The 16274-nt window shown below is 46.3% G+C and overlaps 1 protein-coding gene across 1 annotated transcript in view; it reads right to left on the bottom strand.

Annotated features, from left to right (window-relative positions):
* Positions 1-1750: 1750 nt before the first annotated feature.
* The window catches only part of LARP4B (La ribonucleoprotein 4B), a 56314-nt gene continuing 41790 nt past the window's right edge, over positions 1751-16274 (bottom strand). Inside the window, exons 9-17 of the mRNA XM_007445660.1 lie at positions 15690-15743; positions 15398-15607; positions 11451-11557; positions 10645-10896; positions 9199-9244; positions 6395-6559; positions 3924-4042; positions 3713-3821; positions 1751-2617 (exon numbers count right to left, since the gene is read on the bottom strand). Coding sequence (XP_007445722.1) covers positions 2345-2617; positions 3713-3821; positions 3924-4042; positions 6395-6559; positions 9199-9244; positions 10645-10896; positions 11451-11557; positions 15398-15607; positions 15690-15743 — 1335 coding nt within the window. The 3' untranslated portion in view covers positions 1751-2344. The remainder of the gene's footprint in view (positions 2618-3712; positions 3822-3923; positions 4043-6394; positions 6560-9198; positions 9245-10644; positions 10897-11450; positions 11558-15397; positions 15608-15689; positions 15744-16274) is intronic.

Genomic DNA, 16274 nt, shown 5'->3' with positions numbered 1-16274 from the left:
CCCAGCTGCTGTCACGGTCACCTTCATCCCAGCTGCACGCACAGCTCCACCCTGGTCACACAAAGGGCGGACAGCACAGCTGGCCCCACACACCTGCCTCCAGGGAAAGGATCTGTCACTATTAAAAACCAGTGTCTGGGCTGCACAGGGTTTGGGATTTGGGGATAGTGCTGGCAGCATCGCTCCCTCCTCCAGCAGAGACCGCCATGTCATGGGATCCCGGGGGCTCAGAGCTGGCCTTTCCAGCTCTTTCTACAGTACTCATTAGTTTGGGTGTAAGAGGTCAATTATTTCTGATTTTTTCAGTCAGCAATTTCAAAACTACAAAGAAATAAATTCCCCTGTTCCTTTTAACAGGCATTTGCAAATAGGAGCGCTGTGTGGGTGTCTAGGTATTTGAATAAAGACGCTGCTGAAGGAGATGGGCTTGTTTTCCTCTGGCAGGCAGGTCATGCCTATTAGCTATTTGTAATTTTAAGTAGATTATTTTTTACTTTCACTTGAAGACCCTGCCAGTTTCCACTTTCCAGATTATACCTCAAAAACCCTTTCAACATTAGCTGTGATTAGTACATACTTACATATGTTTAAGAAGAGCATGAAAATATTCGAATGTTTTAGTAAAACTTTCCATCTCCCTTTCACAGCAGCAAAGAGGCAGAATCAGTTCAGCACACCAGTATAAGAGAAAAAGAAAAAACCTCAACAAATTAAAATAATATTCAAACCACAACACTGAGTTTATCTACATCCAGGTCAATAGCAACATTTATAATATATCAATTTTTATCAGCTTTTTCTCTTTAGGGTACCTTTTTAATATGTTCTGATTATTTACAACTGTACAAGCAAAGCACACACGCCCAAGTGCACATATTTAATACAGTATCGACTATTTGCATTTACAGGATTTTTCAACAGTCTGAAAAAAGATCAACTGTGTAAGATCTTCCAGGTAAATTACAAACATGACTGCTCGCTCTTCCTACAGTGCTTACCCAGTAACACCGTGACAGCAGACCCCACTCACGCCAACACAGGCCGGTCTCAGGAACTCTACGCTGTCATATACAAAAGTTAAGGCAAAGTCATTTTCAAGTTTAAATAAAATTCAAGTCTTTAAATATTGGATGGAAATAATCTCTTTTTTAAAAAGAAAAAAACTTAGTCTTGTTAAATAACATTTTGTGGAATAAACTGTATGGTTACACTTAGCAGGAAATATTCTTATTTTAATGTCTGCTGCTTAGAATACTTAAAGAAAAAATTTAGGCATTTTAAAACAAAATAATTTATGTTTATTATCAACTGCTAGCTTTAGTGCATGCGTGTTCTTGGAGAGCAGCACTTAGAGAAGGGATCACAGACCCTGTCTTGGAGGTAAAGAGAGAGGAACTTGGATCCTCCAACACCAGAGGGCACCACAAACACCTTCTCCCATGATCTGTGTGCCGTGTGCAGAGGTTCGGAAAGGCACCCCTGGAGGGGTAAGGTGGGGCAGACTGGGGCAGACCAGGGAGCCAGGCTCCATGCCCTCCCCACCTGCTCTCGGGAGCAAAACATCAGGGTACAATTTCGTTGTAACATGTCAGTGGGCAACAAAGTTCATGTTCCATTTAAGTTCTATTCACAATGTGCTTTGAGTTTATCTTACATAACAGCCACTTGAGACTGGAGTGAGGAGCTGGTTACTTGCTGGCAGGACATCAGGACTCTCGGTGCTCTGCAGGGTTACTCTGCCCAGTGGACCAAAAATGGGCTCTACTTAAAAAATGCTAGAACCACTTGTTAGGCTTCTGAATGAAAGGACAACTCCCAGGCCAGCGTGTGGCGCCATTGGACCCTGTCCCTTCCCCAGGATACACTCACAGCATCGCCTCGTGCCCTCAATACCACGGTCCTCAGCCTCACCCGGCAGTCTGGACATCTCAGAGATACACACTTGCTAACCAGTTATTTTAAAAAATGAAGTAGCATAGTTCCGCTTAATTTAGAAAAACTCACTATATATATATATAGCTTGCATTCATAGCCACATGGAGGCTTAATAAAAAATATCAATTTGTTAGGATAAATGCATTTTCTATCCTGAAAAAAATCAGACTTATGCATCACCTCCAGTTAAGCACCAACCTAAAATAAGGTTTATATTAATTAAATCCTGAAAAATAGATTTTTTTCAAGAGGGGGGAAATCCGACTCATAGAAGAAAAATAACTTGCAGGCACCTTGTGGGCCTCATCTACACTGCAAGCTCCTAACCAGCGGCTCACTCACATCCCGAGCAGGACAGTGCTTAGTTGTGGCGACCTCAGCTCCTCGAAGCCCTCCCAGACCTCGGCGCTCACTGAGGGGACCTGGGTGGGGGGCTCTGTTCTCTGTGCAGACGCCGCCCCGAGGCTGGGGGAGAGGGCCGGCGGCCTGGCGGTCTCCTCTGGTCTTTGGGTGGTCCTGGGCTGGACTTGGGGGCAGAGGGCTCTCTCTCGGCGAGCTTCTTTTCTTCCTTCCCACAACCAACAGTGTTTGGCTTTTGTTCTTTCTGGGGCTGCAACGGGGAAGATGGTGGCTCTCTATTCGTCCTCTGACAAATCTCTGCGTAGCTGGGTTTTCGCAATTCCTGGGAAACAGACACAGCTCTGGGATTATATGACAACATGTGAAAATAAGTTTCACTTGAGGTAGACGTAAAAAAAGGCTTCAACTGTAACCACATTCAAAATTATTTTAAATAAAGAATTCCTACATTTCAACAACTGAGGTTCCCCTGCAGCACAACTTTCCCTCCAAGATACTCTAGAAATATCTTGTAAAAATGGTTAAAACTAGAAAAAGCATGGAGATGAAAAGTGCCAACTGAACTCTTTCCAGCCTCTGGCCTGTAATCACTTCTGAGCCACATACGAGCCTGAAAGGCGGCAGACACCAGACACCCTAGAAAAACACAGAAGAAGCATCTGCTCTCCCTGTCAGACAATCTGCCTCGGCACAGAGCAGGCCTCCTGGACCCAGGAAGAGGTCCGGCTGTCACTTATGGGTGACCTTCAACAGCTGTCTCTGCAAAGCATTTGTACACACTGCAAACTACAGAGGGCTGGAGGTGTGGTTGCAGGCAAGTCAGAAGTAACAACAACAAAAAAGTAGGGTTTTCAGGTAAGTGGAAGCATGAAGGCTAAATGACAGATGAGGACATTTAGAAGTCTGTCACCTCCATCAACCATTTGTAACTTAAAAATAATTTTAACCTATAAAAAAGTTTTCTTTAAAGATTCAACCTAGCAGACATTAAGGGTTTAACTCCCAAATCTAAACGATAAAGGCCCACCCAAGATCAAACTGGTGACAAAGCAAATCAGAATTTAAAAAGCTGGACTGCTCGAGTGCCCAGGGGAGGAGAGAGGAAGAAGAGCTGGTGGTAGGCCTGCGTGGACCCGGGCGGGGTGCGGGTGGGGTGGGAGGTGGGCGTCCCTCTGATCTGCACTTGAACCACCTTAAGTCCTAGGCGGACAGGAACTGGAAGCTGTGGCTCCTCGGGAGACAGCCTCACTCTACTGACCCTGAACAAGATGACCCACGGCTGCAGGGACGACGAACAGCCAGATCGGTTAGTTACAATCATTAGCAAATGCCCAGGGTACCCTGCACAGAAAGCGCAGTGTGCACACAGGCGGCCACCGCTCCAGGGAGCCCCTCCACATCCTTGCCCCTGACATACCGAGACGGCGCCGTCCACCTGCACCGATTTACTCGCAGTCGTGCTCAGGGTGGGAGGAGGTCTGTCCACACTCGGGGCTTCCTTCTGCTTCTCCACCACCTTGGGATCCCTGGAAAGACGCCACCAGGCAGACACGTGAACATCGGGCCCCACGGGCAGCCCCGCAGTGAGCACAGCACGGGGCGCGGGCATCAGGTGCAGGTGGACTTACTCGGGCGGGTGGGCAGGGGAGGGGGCACGCTCGCAGGCTGTGGACACGGCACAGGGCACTGAGGGCTCTCGGGGGGGCACCGTGGGGAGAGTGTTCGTGCTTGCGTCTGCGTTCAGGCTCTGAAACCATCAAAAACAGTTTATCACCGCATAGAGGCACGTCCGTCAGATCTTTCTCAATGATCTTAAACACACAACGATGGTACCGGCTTCGCCGTCCTCCCGGGAGCACGCGTGGGCCAGCCCGGAGTACAACTGGACACACTGTGGCCGGGAAGCACCTCCCGGTCTCCCCTTCCTCTTGGCAGACGTCTCACCAATCTGAGGCCTCCCTCTGTGTATGAGCACGATTGCCTGCAAGCCGGCTTTCCCACCTGAACAGGTAGTGAAACCTCCACCCATCTGACACACCAGTGCCCAGCACTGCCTGGCACGTGATCTGTGAATGTAGAGTTCCCAGCACAATCCAGTATGGCTCACCCGTTTTTATAGCGAAAACCAACAAGGTTACAGCTCCATCCCAATAAACCTGAGTGTCTTGAGGGGTGCAGGTGCTGACATCAGATCCCACCTGAATTCACCAACAGCCCCTGAAAGCAGTGTGTTAACTCTCCTGATTTAACAGGGAACGAAACTGAGGCTTAGTCTGTTTAAGGCAAACACCTGGAGAATGCCAGCCCCATGAGCAGTAACCACTCACACATGTAGCCTTCTGTTAATTAACAAAAAAAAGGCAGCAGAGCAAATAAAGAACTGGAAGGGAGACTAACTGCAAACAAGCGTTTTCTCAAAATCTCACTTTTCAAAACATAAAAAGTTCAGAAGTGAGAGGTTCTGGAGGGAGTGAGATGGAGGGAATAGCACTGCCCCCCACCATGGGGCGGGGGTGGTGGTGGTGGTGATGGAGACATGGGGCCCCTGAGAACCATCACCTCTCACGATTTTGTGCTCAAGGCTGGTGGAAACACAGGCATAGAAAACGCCTCCTTCTTGTAAAAGCTCCCTCATGTCCAGAGCACGCCCGAGACCGACCCCTCCCGTCGGAGGCCTCTCAGGGCCCCGCAGAGCCGCCGAGCACTTCACCAAGAAGCAGGGACACAGTCTCTTTCACCTGGAATTGGGCTCAGGCTTCTTAAAAGTAGCAATTCTCGGGCTTCCCTGGTGGCGCAGTGGTTGAGAGTCCGCCTGCCAATGCAGGGGACACGGGTTCGTGCCCCAGTCTGGGAAGCTCCCACGTGCCACGGAGTGGCTGGGCCCACATGAGCCATGGCCGCTGAGCCTGCACGTCCGGAGCCTGTGCTCCGCAACAGGAGAGGCCACAACGGTGAGAGGCCCGCGGACCGCAAAAAAAAAAAAAAAAAAAAAGTAGCAATTCTCTCTTCAAAATAAATTTTACACAAACTCACAATGTAAAAACAGTAAAAATTAAAAAAAAACAACCACCACAAAATACTGTTTTTGAAATGGGGTGGAGGCCTGCTTGTTCTCTTCCCCTGCCCATCCCCAAGGGGAGTAAGGTCAGGGTGAAGCCCAGACTCAGGGTCTCTGAGTTGCAAGGATTCTCTAACATCATTCCATGGGGCACTGATAACTCAGAATTTAACACTTACAATAACGCAAAAGACAAGTCACATTTAATAAGTGCTTCTCTCTCCAAAATACAGGGTCTTGGAATCCTCTCAACTTGAAGGCTAAAAATGGGAGCAGTAACCACACACTAGTATGAAGACAACTAAAGACCTGGCTTCATAAATCCCACCATGACCCCGCCTGGTACTGAGGGGCGACCCCACCCCTGTGGGGGCTCTGCAGGTGTAGATGGTCTGGACACGGTCTGCAGGGCAGTGCCTTCCCCAACCCAGAGGCCAGGGGTTCTGACTCCTTAGGTCTTCGGGCAGTAGGCAGGGTGCTGGTGGGTGGGTTCCCACCGGAGAAAGACACGGTGGGTGGCCGTGGTGGAGCGCCAGGCTGAGAACTCAGCAGGCGCTGGATGAGGCATTCTGGCCACCTCTGCCCCGGTCTGCTTGTCGACGGTAGCAGGGCCACGGGGAGCACCTGGGCTCTTGCAGCACTTGCTGATTCCCGGGATGTAATCACTGCAGAGGCATGAATACCATAGAGCTCGCCGACAGCCACCCGTATTATAGTAAAGTTGCTCTGGGCTTCTGTTTATTCATGTAGATTATTAAAAACGTGTTACTTCTGGTATAATTCAGATTTTTCTTTTTTTTTCTGCTGACTTGTAAAATAAAAGCAGGTCATGAATAGCGAGAATAAAAATGCAACCTGAGTTTCTGGGTGAGTGTCTGTACAGTACACCAGTGCAGGGCTCCACCTCTGACCCTACCACTCAAAACCTATGTGGCCTCTGCAATCACTTATCCTCATAAACCTCTTCCGCATGTGAAAAAGGCACACATGTAAAGAGCGGGACGCCAGTGGTGAGTGAGCATCAGGCCTGGGATAGCTTACCCTTTCTTTGGACGATCCTGTGAGCAAGCCAGACAGCCTGTTCTCAAACAAGTCCTCTGTCTTCAAATGCCCCGCCGCCCCAGGCAGTGGGGGGAAGCTGGAGAGGCCTAATTCAAAGCTCGGGGAGGGCGGCCTGGGCGGTGTTGGAGACTGAGTCTGACTCCTCTGAAAGAGAAGAACACCGTGGAGTCGCCCTGGGGTGGCTGGGTAGGAGGGGCTCAGAAATACCGCAGGTGAGTGATGCAAACACTCGCTCCCTAGTCTTCGAAGGTCCACACCTGTCTGGAGAAACGGATGGCCAATCCAACCCCGCCAACCTGGTCAACTATCAAAGGTCACCTGTCAGGCAACTTCGACCATGAGAGCAGAGCTGAAAAGACGAAACCTCAGGGCTGCTCCCAGCCACGGTCAAACACGCCGGTAAGAGCTGCGTGTGTACGACATACAGACCCCCGGCAGCCGACAGAGACCAGTGGGGCACAGCAAAGTGACAGATGCATAAGAGCCTAAGTCTCGACATTAAACTTATTCACCTCCAGACAAGTTTTGTGTTATCGCAGCAGAGTCTGTGATCTAAGTCATAAAGGAGAAAGTAAAAGAAAACAAAAGCCACTCTCTCAACTCTGTACAACTTACGTAAAAAAGTTCACAAAAATTTCCATTAAAAAAAGTTTAACAAAAAAGGGAGGGGGCTTCAGTTATCTGAAAATTAACTTACTGAAACACCTTATATTTTTAAAAGGGAGGGGGCTTCAGTTACCTGAAAATTAACTTACTAAAACACCTTATATTTTTAGATCAGTATGTAAAAGCATGGTATTTAATATGAGACTGTTAACACATTCCCTGACTTCAAGAAAGTAAGTAAACTCAGCAAAATAATACCCAAGTAAAACTTATAAGCCAAAGAGAAAGGCAGGAGTCTCAGGAGAAAGGCAGTGATATACTTTTATTGAAACACTCTTAGTCAACCTGCTAGGAGTCATTCTGTAACATCCAGTTCCTTGGCTGAAACAGACAAGGAACAGAAAGGGGAAATGAGTTTGTATTAGGTAGAACACAGGCATTTTTAGTTGAATGGTGGGCTACTTGGACTGGAAGCAATGCTCTCGTGGGGCTCACTTAACTTGAAAGGCCAAGATTTCCCAGAAACTTATACCAACTGGAAGATTATCTCTACAGAAGTAAAATCTACAGAAGATCTGTTACAGCTCAAGTGAGAGCAGGTTAAAGATGAAATCGGATCCACGCTGAGCACAGCCCACCTCTCCTTTGGGCCTCCTGCTGCATGTCTTCTCCTTGGCGTAGGTGTCTGAGGGCTGCCTACCTTGCTCACGTGTGTGCCCTCTGAACCAGGCTGCACAGGTAACCGTGTGGCTACAGTGTGCCCTGTAGTTCAGCATGCTCTACGTTATGCTCATCTCAAAGCAATTTTTAGAGGCTTTATTTTAAACATCTGCATGTTTCTGAGGTGAACCCAGCTTTTCAGAAGATGAGCGTTTCTAGGAAGAAAGACCTGACAAAAAATTGACTAAGTATCAACTTTCAGGAAGGAAAGAGGCAATGTTTAACGTTTTTAGGGTCTGAATGGCTTAAGGCAAGGCATGAATGCCAACCCCTGGTCCCGAGGGCGTGGCCAGGCCACCTGCTCACACACCTGCGACCTGCCCCCAAGCTTCTCAGGTGTTCAGAACACCCAGTGCAGCAATGGGCTCACTGTCGAGTACACACACCTGCCCCACGTGCGTGGGCAGCTGAGTGGTTCCAGGTATGAACACGCAGATCAGGAACACAAAACAGAATGAAATGGAAATGGCAATAGGAAAACATTTCACCTTTGCAGGTAATGCAGTGACCAGGGGCAATGATTCCTGCAGGGTAACTAGTACCTGAAGAGATAGTCAAGATGCCTGTCTTGTTAGTCCAAATGTAACAGGAATTCATGCATTCCAACTCGAAGCAACTGATATAAACTGCCTTACCATAGGGTCACCAAAAACTAGACTGAACTGACCAACATGGTAAAATTCGGGTGTTCATTTACTACCAATTTGCACTTTCTAAGTTCTAGGCAAATACAGTAATGAGAATGTACACACTCAATGGCTTGGGGTCCAGACCAAGAACTGTCTCAAGGCCTTTTTCAGGCCCTGAATGTGGAGCTCTACGAGAGCCCACATCTATATGCACACCGCCTGCGCTCTCCCCTCATCAGAGCCCTGCAGAGCACCACCCAGAGGGGGAGCTATCTGGTCAATCACCCTAAGCAGACACAACCATGTCTCTTGTACTTACCACTCACATAAACCCATCACTTATTTTGGGTTTGTCCTGACCGTAAGTTACATGCAGCAAAAATCAACAATGCTTTCTACACAGTGGATACAGAGTAAAATATTTTGAATGAAAAATACTGATGAGCTAATTCCTATGTGAGAGAAGTTTATTCTGCTTGTCCAAACTCATGATTCCGGTGATTTCAAAGTACACTACCTGGTCACCCACACAGAAAGCACTCATATGGACAAGTGTAAACAGACCACATATGTGCATGATGCACTCCTGGGTGCACCTATGTGCCGCACAGGACACGCAGGTGCCAGCAGTTCCTCAGGGAACCAGCCACCACCACCACCTCCTCTTTAGAGCATCAAAAAAAGGTCTATTATCACCTAGCGGACACCACATTACGAGAAAATCTCTTTTGAAAAGCTCCTTCTCACATCTTAATTAAATCTCAGGTTTGTTTAGTGTAAGCTAGGTTTAAACGTCTTGTGAAAGTGGCACAGGCCTGATGTACTCACTGTGAACTTCTCCTCCCGTTTCTTCCGGTAACCAAAGGAGTTTTTCCTAGAGAAGAGGAAAGCAGAAGACTGTTAACTTTTCCTATTTGAAACATAATTTCACTGAGCAAAGTATGTGCAGACACATTCAGTCTTCATGACTTTGTAATCTTTTATAGATGACTTTTGATTTTAAAATCCCAACCTTAAGAAGTGTAAGCAAAACAAAAAAAAATTTATAGTAAAGAAGTAAAATTGAGGTCTAGATAGGTAAATAAAAGAAAATATTTATTGAAGGAATTTTCCCATTTAGAATTTTTGTTATGATATGAACATTTGAATATCCATTCAGTTGGAGTGGCAAGATATGTAAAGTGTGACACTGAGCTATAAAGGTGAATTGTTAAAAAATGTTAATGACAATCTATCCAATTTATCATCAAAAGGAAAAGCTCCCAAGTAGTCTAGTCCACTCCGGCACCCCTGGCCCTCACTCCAGTGAACCACACGGGGTTTCTGAGCCCCAAGCACTTCCTCTCCCCATCTGCCAGCCTTCCACTCCACAGTTCCTGAGGCACATTTCCAACGTCCAGAGTCTGACCCACCAGCATTGGCGCCGTTCCCTGCACAGCAGCTTAAACCGCAGCAACAACCCCACCTACTGAGTGGATGTCATGGCAGGCCCAAAGGCACCAAGACACTTCACTGCCCCGACGGGCTTCCGTGGCCTAACAGTTCACACATTAATTCCCATTTATAATTTCATTTTTATTTACTTACCCTTTGTCATTTCAGCTGAACGCAAGGACTCCCTAAGGGCCCGTATTATGTAAGTTGAAAAGGAATTTAGAAATAATCTTGACCAATTCCACCCCTCATGGGCCCAGCAAGGCCTGACTGCGAAGAAGGAGCTGCCTGGGGTCCCTCCCGCTCCCACTGCACTGGGAGCAGACACCTGCTGCCAGAAGGAGCTCCTGGAGGCAGACCATGTCCTCCATACATAATACTCAGAAAAGTAGTCTTCACTTACGGGTTTCAAAGTGGGTTTACAACAGGAAAAGCTTATGGAGGCTGAGCCCACGCTAGATATGCTAGTTGTGTGCTGGAGCGCACGTCCTTCCTGACATGCTGCGGGGGTGGGGTGGGGTGGGGCCGGGGGCCGGCGGTGGGGGGGCTGTCCGTTCAGCTCTCCACACACAACGACTGTGACCCAAGGCAGCCTGGCCCACCCTCAGTTCCCACTGAACAGTGTCCTGTTACCATAAAGATGGAACCGGTCAAGTCTGCTCTAAAAGTAACACCCCTGAGTAATTATATAAAACCCTGGATGGTTACAGCCTTCCATTTGATTTTCTGTGATGGACTTGAAAATAATGATTATAAAACACATGTGAATTAATGGAATCTGACACTACGAATAGTTTCTAAGTACACAGTACCTGTCCAAATGAAATTGTGAACACTCACCTTCCTCTACCTAAGCCCGGAGAGGACTCGAGGCTGCTCTGTTCCACCCGCCCGGGCCCCGCGTCCCTCTTGGCGTAGACTGGAGGGTTCTGTAGCCGAGCTCGAGGCTGACCCGTCTGCCTCGTTTGTGGGCTCCGCACACCGTTCATCAACCGGTCCGCAGTGAAGTTAAATATCGAAGGACTTTCTAACAGCCCGGGCCCTCTCTCTGCACTGGGAATGGCATGGCGCAGATGAGATTTACTAGGATTCCTGTAAATAAAATGTTTGTATACGCTCAGTTCTAAAATGATCATGGCATTATGAAAAGAGCGTGCTAATGCAGAAATGGCTAAGCTAAAATGTGCTTTCTTTTTAGGAAAAATATTAAAAATGCTACTTAGAATAGTTAGTTCATAATATGTCTGATAATGCAAATCTAAATGCAGTATGGACGTTCTGCTGGGCTGTAGCCCAGGTCTAAATTAAAAGCAGGCGCATGCAGATGCAAGCTGTCCCAGAAGTCTTTGTCTCACGAGTCTACCCTCTACGTAGGCGTTGCAACACGCATTTCAGGGTTTAATGCTCACAGAATGAAATTCCACTCTTTGAGTCCTTTTACTCCTGGTGGACATTACTGGTGGTCAAATCTACCATTAGCCAGCACAGAACAGCCTCTTCACTTAGTGTGACTCACCCAAATGGTGAGAATGACGGAGGTTTAACACATTTGCTTTTGCTTTGCTTTGAAAGTATACAATGTGGCAGCGACCTCTTGTTACAAACCCTGGGGAAACAGCAGCCTTTCAACCCCTCACGGGACTTGCCTGCTCCTTGGAGGGTATTGTCTGAGTGAAGTCAGAGGAGATGCTGCAGGTTTGAAGGTTGGAGACGTGAACCCATTTATAAATCCAGTATTTGGAAATGGCGTTACCTAGGTTCATTAAAAACAAACAGACTTCAGGCTGGTTAACACTGGTCACTGACGTTCCATGTCATACTTGGAGTGCTCGCCGTGGAGAAGAGCACTGGGTAGGACTACTGCTAATGGCCAAGACTTCTTGATCCAGGCTGGGGCCGAGACCTCACAACAGCCCCACGAGGAAGCAGCCTCACACATGTGGAGGGAAGTGTCTGCCCCTACCCCGCCTCGCCCGGTGCTGAGCGCAGGCTGAGCATGCGATCCCACTCTCGTCCCAGTGCCCAGACTGACACCCCCGGTGTGCCGACATCAAGTCAACAACTCTTCATTCCTGATGACTTTAATAAAATCCATCAAAGCTCTCAATCTTGGGAGCATTTAGGGATCTATTTCACAATCACAGCCTTTGAGAGTGACCTTTTAGCCTCACCTGCATGCAAGTCTTGCTGAGTATCACGATATTTTCAGATCATTAACAATTATGTCCCAAGTCACAATTTATGGTATACAATTTATGATATACTTCATAAACATATATTGATGTATATGTCAGAAGAAAATTAAACAGGGTCACAGTGCCCTTAAAAGATACAATCCTAAATATAATCTTAAAACATTAAAAAAATTAAATACAGAATTTTAAATATCAGCCAACTACTAAAAAATCTAGTCACAACAAAAATTAGAACTTAGTGTTGAAATAGTTTTTAAAAATCATGAAAAGAGTGATCACTCCTGTTTTCTGGATTCTGAACATGTGGTTTCACACAATTTCTGTATAAACAACATTCCCTGATGGATTCAAAGGCATTTAACTCCTTGGTGCCATCCAGTTCCGACTTTACATTTTCACTAAATTGAGAGATACAAGTAGGCCACTCCTTGTTTGGGGAAAAGGAAAAGGAAGAGACAAAAAGCCGGCAATTCCTCTTAACTAGAGCTAACCAAAAGCTGAAACAGGATGATTAAAAACAGCTTAGGACCAAAACAAATCATTCCAAATTTTGAAAAAGAAAATGAAAGCAATAAAAGGGAAATGCTGAGGGAGAAAGATGCAGTTAAAACTGTGTTATGGGACTTCCCTGCTGGTGCAGTGGTTAAGAATCCACCTGCCAATGCAGGGGACAAAGGTTTCAGCCCTGGTCCAGGAAGATCTCACATGCCACGGAGCAACTAAGCCCATGCACCACAACTACTGAGTCTGTGCTCCAGAGCCCACGAGCCACAACCACTGAGCCCACGTGCTGCAGTTACTGAAGCCTGCACGCCTAGAGCCTGTGCTCCGCAACAAGAGAAGCCACCACAATGAGAAGCCTGAGCACTGCAACGAAGAGTAGCTCCCGCTCGCTGCAACTAGAGAAAGCCTGAGCACAGCAACGAAGACCCAATGCAGCCAAAAATTAATAAATAAATAAGTAAATAAATAAATTTATTAAAAAAAAACGTGTTAGGGACTTCCCTGGTGGTGCAGTGCTTAAGAATCTGCCTGCCAATGCAGGGGACACGGGTTTGATCCCTGGTCCGGGAAGATCCCACATGCCGTGGAGCAACTAAGCCCGTGAGCCGCAACTACTGAAGCCCATGCACCTAGAGCCTGTGCTCAGTAACAAGAGAAGCCACCACAATGAGAAGCCTGCACACAGCAATGAAGAGTAGCCCCTGCTCGCCACAACTAGGGAAAGCCCGCGCACAGCAACGAAGACCCAACGCAGCCAAAAATAAATTAAAAGGCAACAAGAAAAAACCTCCAAAAAACTGTGTTAAGATCTCCAAAGCTCTTCTGAGGAACTACCATATATTCAGAAATACATCTATCACACCAGAACCAGAGTTGATTGTAAATCATGATAAGAACAATTGAGACGAATCATTTCATACCTGTAATTTTACATATAAAACGCTGGTATTTAAGTAATTTTGCTCAAGAGTTTAAAAATAAATTGGTTGCTAACGCAGTAATTTAACACAACTTGCTGAGAATTAACAGGCCTCATCTTGTCACTTCTGCTCAAAATGACGCAGTCTATTTTACAACGGGCCTCACACGGCCCAGCCAGATCAAAGGAACCACCTGCATGGCCAGACTACCACCCAGGAAGCGAGGGCCCCCACTTGGGACAGGGACAAATACGATTAAGAGAGATTAGAAAAACAAGCACAGCAGTGAGACTCCTTTGGAGGAATCATTCAACCAAGAATTGACGGATGCTATTCCCCTTGAAGATTACCTTGCTCACGATACATTAACTACATGGCTCTCGGTACACTTCCACGGAACGCAGTGAGGACTTAAAAACAGCAGTGTTTTCTTACCATAAGGATTCACTCAACAGAGACGGAGCGCTACCTTGTGTGCTCACTGCTCTCGTCCCACGCTGGCCCTGGGCTCCTGAGGGCTGTCCCTCCTCCCCATCCATCCTCCTGGCCCTCATGCCTCAGGACACACTCAAGGCCTGGACAGTCTGGCCCTGACAGACCTTACCAACTTCCCCTCCCAGTCCCTGCTTCAGCCTCTGCTTTAGCTCAGAAATACTCAGAGATTCACACAATTGTCTTTCCTGACACACATCTTGACATTCTGTGCAAAACAGGCACCAGGTACCCAGGTGCACCAATGCTCCCTCCCCCACGCCTGCCCTCTCACCATCAGTGGTCCCGACTATCCCCGGACTTGGCCACAGCCATACCTTCAGGGTTACTCAGTTCCTGCTCTTTGACCACAACTTTCCCCATGGCCCGCCCTCCGCAGAGCAGCCCTGATTCTCACATCCCGCTCCAACAGACTCCTGCAATTGCCAGACATGGCCCGCCAATCACACTAACATCTACAGCAGCACAGCTGGAGAAAAGTGATGGATCCATTACACATCTATCGAGTCTAACCACAGGCTTTAAACAGGCCAAAATCTGTAAAAATTAATCACTCCAGCCAGCTGTAGGGCTGGTGTGAGAAATAAAGCTTATAAGACAGTACAGGCAGACCTCAGAGATACCATGGGTTCAGTTCCAGCAATAAAGCAAATGTCGCAATAAAGCAAGTCACACAAATTTTTTGGTTTCCCAGTGAGCATGAAAATTATGTTTACACTAACCTATTGTCTAAGTGTACAAAAGTATTATACCTTAAAAAAAAGGTACACACCTTAATGAAAAAATACTTTATTGTTAAAAACTGCTAATCATCCTCTGACCCTTCAGTGAGTCTAAGATCACTGATGACAGATTACCATGACAAATATAATGAAAAAGTTTGAAATACTGTGAGAATTACCAAATGTGACACAGAGGCACAAAGTGAGCAAACACTGTTGGAAAAATGGCACCAAAAGACTTGCTCAATGCAGGGTTGCCACAACCTGCAATTTGTAAAAAAAAAGAAAACCAAAAAAACGGAGTACCTGCAAAGCGCAATAAAATGAGGCCTGTCTATATGTCTTCCACTTGTCCTGGATTGTTAGAAGCCTATTAAACACCCTTTTCTCCTTCAAACCATGTCCCGTTGGATTCCCCTCTGTGCTCAGAAGGACCCCGGCTAGCTTACAACTCGTAATCACATTTTGTGTTTTTCTAGGGATTACACAGCTTAGGAAAGGAAATGCTAGACAGGAGGGGAGGCAAACCAGGCAAAGGATCGGGATCTCATTATCGGAAAGGTTTTTTAAAATTTACACAGTTCCATATTTATTTCCCAATTAAACTGAAAATCCACCAGAGAACTTGAAGGCCTGTTTTACTATGGCAAACGGCATCAGTACTGGTTTCCCCTGTTAGAGGAAGATCTTATTCTCCAAAGCACCCAGTGTCTGCCACAGGGTTGTCTGCCATAGAAGCTCCAGTGAAGCCAGGACTCACCAAGGGCGGATCAAGATAGCTATGTGTCGCTGACCATGTCTGGGGGGCGATCAGGCTGTAGAGAGGAAATTGCTGCTGGGGGCTGTAGACTGGAGGTAAGTAAAACGATGCGGTGTAGCGCTGCTGTGTGTAGAGGCTCATGTCCAGAGGTCTAAAGCCATTCTTTGGCAAAAATGTGTTTATAGCTATTGCCTTCGCTTTTATCCGTGCCTGTTTGAAAACATATAAGTTTCTCTTAGAACACTTAAGGACACTGGTTTGCAGATAAAGTATAACCAATGGTCTTGCTTACCTTAATTGGTTTTCCTTGAAAAGTTTTGACTTCTTCTCGCAAATATCTGTAAGCCTGAAGACAAAATCATTCATAACACCATTGTGTTAATTTTATAAATAAGGTGAACCTATAATTAATTCAGCACCTCAAATAAGTAATTATATAGTTAAAATATGGTGGAAAGAACCTAGCACAGTGATTCTTAACCTTTTTGGGTCACAGATTCCTTAAAAGATCCTGATAAGAGCTACAGAGCCCCTATCCAAAATTCTCATTAATGTAATATTGTAAATTGACTATATGTCAATAAAAAAGAAAAAAAAGGAAAAAAATTCTTATGAACAGTATTTGTATACAATTTTGTAAGTGTTAACAGAAACCATAAAAGCATCTCACATATCATAGGCTAAGAATCCTTACCTGGGAAAACAATGGATACCAAGGTCCTAGTAATAACCCCAATATGAACTTGGAATTACAGTTTAGGAAATGAAAGGATTAGGATCGCAATATTCTAAAGTCATTATTTGTGAAGCTCCTGATTCTGCTCCAAATTCTCCTACATAACTCCAAAGGCTCTGACCCATGTGACTCAGCCTCAGG

This window comes from Lipotes vexillifer, unplaced genomic scaffold (genome assembly GCF_000442215.2).
Source record: "Lipotes vexillifer unplaced genomic scaffold, Lipotes_vexillifer_v1.1 scaffold646, whole genome shotgun sequence".
Taxonomy (NCBI): domain Eukaryota; kingdom Metazoa; phylum Chordata; class Mammalia; order Artiodactyla; family Lipotidae; genus Lipotes; species Lipotes vexillifer.
Note: the sequence above shows the minus strand (reverse complement) of the source record. Positions and strands in the feature narration are given on the sequence as shown.